Genomic DNA, 6,307 nt, shown 5'->3' on the forward strand with positions numbered 1-6,307 from the left:
TTCTGACATATTGCATAGTAGTAGTTATTGACCCCCTCCCCCCAAGCACTTCTTGAAGTTATTTTATCATGAGGGTATCCTTGCCTTCTGCCTTTAGTTTCTACCTACAAATGCTCACACCCATCCAAAAGGTCCTCAAACTTAATCGAGTTGAAGTGTATTATTAGGTGCCTCCCTTGAGTATGAAGATCTTCATCATGCTTGACAATTAATCATGGAATATGAATCTCCTAGAATTCTTGCCAAAATCATAAACTGTTCGAGAAAGAATCATGAAACTTCAGTGCATTGGCATGGATGGAATCAAGAGTTGGATCCAATCATCATTTAAGCTATATATTAATTAACTCTGATTTGTTTTAGAAATTAATACCTGATCAACTAACAAGAACATAACAACATTAAAGTGAAGGAACAAGAAACAGAAAATTAAAATGAAAATCAATACATTGGACATGAATTCTTATTAATAGTTGCAGACGATGGGTTTAATTTCTTTTAAGATTTGACAGTAATATTCCACACAATTGTCATATAACATTTGATTGCTGCCTCTACAGAAACCGATCGAACCTTATAATTTCATGAATGAAATTCACTCTTCTTTTTTTTCCCCATAAACGTACAACACCCAACTTTTGATTTTACAAACTGCCTGAATGAAGTTTGAAACCAAGTATGTTGGGGTTACATATATTAGTAACTAATGCTAATATAAAATCTCAATATAAATATTCAACACATGCAGTTATTTGTTAGACTCCCCAGATATTTGATTGACTATTATATATCTTTTTTCTACTTTTACAATGAGCAAATATAAAATCCCAAAATGGTTAACTAGATTTGTTGACCAGTTTCAAGTAACCAAACATCACCAAGCTTGCTTCAAGTAGAATATTTCAATCTTTGGTGTTAGTATAGAACTACATCTTACAACTAACAACATTGAATACCTGCAAATTAACAGCTTCACACATATCACTCCTATGCTATTAGTTGAATGTTTGGGAGTGCATTTTGACTAATGGTAGTGTGGCCGCAAATGTAGATGAAGGGCTCACAAATTTCATATTCTTCTAAAGCATAACATGCTCTCAATAAAGACTTGTTAGTCTTAGAATCAATAAGAAATTGCTGGAAATAATTCCAAAGTATTTTTCTTGGCTTGTACTCCTTTATAATTTAAGCTCCATTAATGTGTCTCTAAAGCTCTATAAATGCAAAATATTAAAGTCAGCCTGTAATTATAGGTAAAATACCGTAGTGTAATTTCAGTTGATTGGAAGGTCAAATTAATTGTATGCCTGAATTAAGAAACATGAAGCAATTGAGATTATGGTATTTGTGGTAAATTGTGAAGAATTGAGATTATGTGTAGTGTAGTATTAATATTGTCAAAAAGTAGAGAAGTAATTTTTGTCACTGAATCAAAGACTGGACTACGATGAATAGGGTTGATCATATGTAGACTGAACAATTTTTTTATCTCACAAGCAGTACTTTAAAGGTTAGAGAGACTCCACCTTATGTAAAAAATAATGTTACAGGTTAGTAACAAGGAAAGTATCTATGGCAATCACAATTCCATAATGTAGAATCACTTGTGCGGCAAGGCTTACAAATAGAAATGCATTAGTAAGGCACATCCTATCCACAAGCAGGATGACCGGCCTATTCTAATTGAGCTGTAATGAGTTGAACATGCTTATTTTTAGAATACATAGAACGTCCAACCAAAAGGCCACCTGAAACACACACACACAAAAAAAAAAAAAAAAGGTAGAACTCAGCCAGTTGTCTCTTTCATTTTAAGATAAGGGTGTGATTATTTTATACTGCAATTGAGGTTAAAAATGTGACAGATACATGTATATGTAGCTTTTTGAAGATATGAAACCCTATTTGAGCCTTTTATGGAAAGTCTACATGAATATGGTAATTAAGTCACACTCCTCATCATGTATGAAGTAATGTATCCACTACAAGAAAATTAAAGTTTCAGCTAGCTAGAACATCTAGTATCAGATTGAATAGAACTCCTTGAAGCAATATATAATAGGGCTACCAATTAGATGAATGTACGATGTTGATTAGGTAAGAGGTACACATTCACTAGAAAGCCTCAGTAAGGGATCATAGCAATTTAGCAAGCTGATTTGAATTAAGCAGGCCATAATTATACACATTGCTTCTTCAAAGTCTTACACAGGAGTGCATGTTCAGTTGCATCAAAGGAAACAATAGAGGAATAAAGGGGATGAGGTGGTATTGTGAAGTGAAAGCAGTAAGGTGGCAGTGAATTCAATCTACACATTGCCAGGTTTTATTTTCTTATCGTTTTAACTTTCTTGTGATTTTATTATCTATATACTAATATCTTGGGAGCTGCGGATAGATGCCCAATGAAGACCTAGATTCTATTTTCTTTGAGTATTATTTTTGATTTATTGTTTTGCTAGTGAACGCTCTCTGCTGATGGCAATGCCAAAAGTGGAGGGAGCCCTCTGGTTTTGTTGGATTATCTGGTGTTTCCAGTCTCTCCCTTTTTTTTTTTTTTTTTTTATTTACAAATGATCTTTTAGAGAGTTAAAAAAAAATGAAAACCCTACGCAGACAAAAAATCATCAATTATTTGTATGGGCATAATTAGCTATATATAATACTTTAACTTTCTTTCTACATACTAAGCAGGTTTAAATCCATTAGGAAATACATGAAAATCTGATACAACAACAACAAATATCTTCATCCTGTTGATTTTTTTTACTTGAATTAAATATTAAAAGCCTCAAATCTCTAAGGAATTTTTTGTGTATCCTAAATTCAGTTGGGGAAGGTGATGTTTTTAGAGGAGACACTGAATATCTATTAATCAAGAGGGGAGGGAAAAAGAGAAAAGAAGTGAAATGAAAGAAACGAAAGCCATCTTCGTCTAGGGAGAAACAAAAAGGAAGTAAGAGATGGAATATAGATCCTACCATTTAAAGTTCTGCAACTTTCCGTGAACCACCTGAGAGCTGTCAACGAAGCAGCTCCAGTGGGAACAACTGAACAATAATAACAACATACCATGGCAGTAAAGGCAAAGGGGGGAGAGATGGTGAACTAATAAGAAAATTTCCCACACTAAAGTGGAGTCATGGCATGGAACCATTTTGGCAATCCAAACTCTGCAAATGAAAGGCAATCATCATCTCTATTGATAATATTCTATCTATAAATGTATTATAAACAATTAAAAGATGGACTTAAGATGGATATGGTGGCACCTCTCTTTGCTCCAGCTAGCTAGTTTCCCTCAAGACTTCAAGATTCCATGGTGAGACAGATTATAGCCAATACCATTCTTCCATTTCATCAAAACCTTTCTTCATATTCAGTGTCCAGGAGAGTTGGAATGTAATGATGAGAGATTCAGTTGAGTATACTTTTCGGCCGGGTTGAAGAAAAATGGAGAGGGAGAGAGAAAGAGAGAGAGAGAGGGTTTGTGACTGTGTGGTTGAAGAAGTGTATCATCGTCCTCTTGTATTCTCTCATAATTAATCTACACGAACTATTACGAAATACTCGATCCAAATTGTTGTCACATACACTCGTACACGCTCTCTCTTTTTCTGTGTTTCTCAATGATCAAATATCGAAATTGAAGGACAAGGATTGGTTTGGTGGAAGCTGATCTGGTGCCGTGGGTAGTGGGGCGCCACTGTAGACCCTTAATTGGAGAGAAGGGAGAGAAGAAGCGGAAGGAAGGTGATAAAGGGAGAGATGAGAAGAAGGCATTCCTGTGGTACAAGGGATTGTATTGTAGGAGGAGGTGGAGGACAAAATATCGCCCTCAGAGTCTGAGTCGTCGTCCTCAGGAGTAGGACAGTCCAGGTTCACACCGAACAGCCTAACGCGCTTAGCTGCAGCCTTCCCATGGACCACCGGCACCGACTCGATAACCATCGGGGCATCCCCATCCCCACCCGTACCTTCTTGCACTACTCCAACCCCGACCCCTACGTCGTGTTGTGGGGTTGATGACGATCTCAGCTCGTAAAAACCCGACCCTGGACCTGAACCTGTCCCTCCTGTGTTTACCACATTGTAGTTGTAATAGTTGCAATTCTGGTTATAACACCCCCAGCTCCTACTAGTATCAGCAGATCCACTACCTCCACCGCCACCACCACCACCACCACTGTAATTGTAACAACTTCTACTGTAATTGAAAGGGGAATTGATAGGGTTATGATGATGGAACTGAAGCAGATGGTGATGACCGTGAGTTGTACGGTCATAATTGAGATGATGATGATTAGGATGGAAATGCATGTGGTTTGGGGGATTGGTCGGGTTTGGGGTGGGCAAGAACAATCGGCTCCATCGGAGTGGGACGGGCGGCGGAGGGCCCAGGGAAAGCTCGTGGCGAAGAGGTAGACCTAGAGGCGGTGGCAGCAGGGATGATGATGGGTCGGGGGCATCGGGGCGTCGCCGCCAGTCAATGTAGAAATGTTCCTTGGCCTCCAAGTCGCCCACACCACGCTGGAATGACACGATATCTCCAGCATCGAGCCTCTTGTCCTTGACGAAGCGGCTCCAGCCTTTGGTCATCACATAGCTCTGGCTGCTGTTCCAGTAGGAATATCGGAATCGCCATGGCTTGCCGTTGCGATCCTCGAAGCTCAAGAGAAGGCCCTTCTCGTTGGTGGTGGAGTCCAGTGGAAAGTACTTTTCCGCGTGCTGTTTTGGTATTACGAGGCGGTTGAGCTTGCCGACGTCGCTGGGTGTGACCACCTTATCGAACATGTGTTCTCTCTCGATGATGCGGCAGCTGCTGCTGCCACCGCTACCACTACCCATGGGTCCACTGGGTCCATTTCCACCATTACTACTACTACCACCATTACCAGCAGCAGCAGTATCTCCGGCATCTGCATCCGAGTTGCTGCTCTGAGTCTGATGAGAAGATAAGTCCATCTGATCGAGTCTCGGGCTGAAACTGGGATCCTGTTCCCCAAGGACTGCCTTGTTGTTACACCTCGTGCCCTCTTCCTTGGACTCTAACGTCCCCAACAACCACAACCGTTGTCGTCGTCGTCGTTGTTGATGCTGCCTGTCGTTCGCCTGCGCCCCCCAACTTATGTTTGGGTGGGGCATTAGGCCCTTGTTGTAATGAGAATAGTTAGATGAAGGCGATGGCGAAGAAGAAGAAGTCGAGCAAGACGAGAACATTGGGTTCTTTGCTACATCTGCAACCATCTCCTCTTCTTCCTCCTCCTCGTACTGCTGCTGCCCTTCTCTTTCCAACGCAGCAAACTCCATCTCTTATTCTGATCCTATCAGTACTCTCCTCCCCACTCCCAAAAAAAAAAAAAAAATCCCTCTTATGTCAAATCTTCCTACCTTTTGCTTGCTTCAGCTCAAGAAAGGGATCTGGAAGTAGAATAATCATTTTAAGAAAAAAAAAATGGAAATTAGAATATAATCAATGGATGGAGGGGAATGAAAGATTGGAAAAAAAATGGAAAACTATAATTAAATGATTAAAAGCACTCACCCTGGACCAAGAAAAATGTGAAATTATCACTTCTTTTTCTTTTTCTACTATGAGATTTCTCTTCTGCCAGATCTCCTATAGCCAGCCAGGAAGAAGGCGGCTCACACTACAATGAAGGTCGGTGCCTTCTTCTTTGACCAGGAAGATTCAGAGCAGAGGTAAGACAAGCCATCATGGGCGATTCAACAAGGGAGAGTGAGTGATCGAGTGCCACTTTTTCTTCTTGTTGACCTTATTAGCCTGTTAGCCCCGAGACTCTGTGAGAGAGAGACGAGGGCTGTGATGAGGGTAATATATAAATATGTCTCTCTGTGGGGTTGGGTTTTGCTAGCTTGGTAGTTAGTTAGATCGATCCCTCGAAGTCGAAGTTCTTCAGTCAAGAGTTTTTTGCTTGTAATTTTTATTTTCCCTTTATTCATAATCATATCTATCTGTATTAATACGTACGTGTCCCTCTCCCCTTCTCCCCATTTTAGTCTTTTTAGGCGCGGGGGAAGCGTGGGGAAGAAAGAACAAAGGATGGGGGAGAGATCGATAGAGAAGCTTTATACGTAGGGACCCCTGAAATTATCGGATAGGGCTCTCATGTGAGCTTGTTCCTTTCATCATTCTCTTTGGATTTTCTAAAATTTCTTTCTTTAACCCTTTTCATCCTTCATTCCTATCTTTATGATAGGACACAACAAAAGGATCGATTATTAAATGAGATAGTTTTGGGAGTCAATGTTGGGACCGATTGTTAAATGACATGGTTCTGGGGAT

At 40.0% G+C, this 6,307-nt stretch overlaps 1 protein-coding gene across 3 annotated transcripts; it reads right to left on the reverse strand.

The window, feature by feature from the left end:
* Positions 1 to 1,443: 1,443 nt before the first annotated feature.
* Positions 1,444 to 5,980, reverse strand: LOC122066605 (B3 domain-containing transcription factor NGA3-like). 3 transcript variants are annotated; one of them, XR_006136408.1, is made up of 3 exons: positions 5,546 to 5,980; positions 3,273 to 5,421; positions 1,444 to 3,173 (listed from the first exon to the last, which is right to left on the reverse strand). XR_006136408.1 is itself a non-coding variant. In XM_042630435.1 (2 exons), exon 2 carries the CDS (start codon positions 5,308 to 5,310, stop codon positions 3,634 to 3,636), a length of 1,677 nt encoding a protein of 558 aa, XP_042486369.1. In that variant the 5' UTR covers positions 5,311 to 5,421; positions 5,546 to 5,980; the 3' UTR covers positions 1,444 to 3,633. The 3 variants fall into 3 exon arrangements, 1 of the variants encoding a protein (XP_042486369.1); XR_006136407.1 differs by having other exon boundaries at positions 1,444 to 1,748; positions 2,982 to 5,421; XM_042630435.1 differs by having other exon boundaries at positions 1,444 to 5,421.
* Between the last annotated feature and the right edge of the window lie 327 nt (positions 5,981 to 6,307).

Source organism: Macadamia integrifolia, unplaced genomic scaffold, assembly GCF_013358625.1.
Source record: "Macadamia integrifolia cultivar HAES 741 unplaced genomic scaffold, SCU_Mint_v3 scaffold2490, whole genome shotgun sequence".
Taxonomy (NCBI): Eukaryota; Viridiplantae; Streptophyta; class Magnoliopsida; order Proteales; family Proteaceae; genus Macadamia; species Macadamia integrifolia.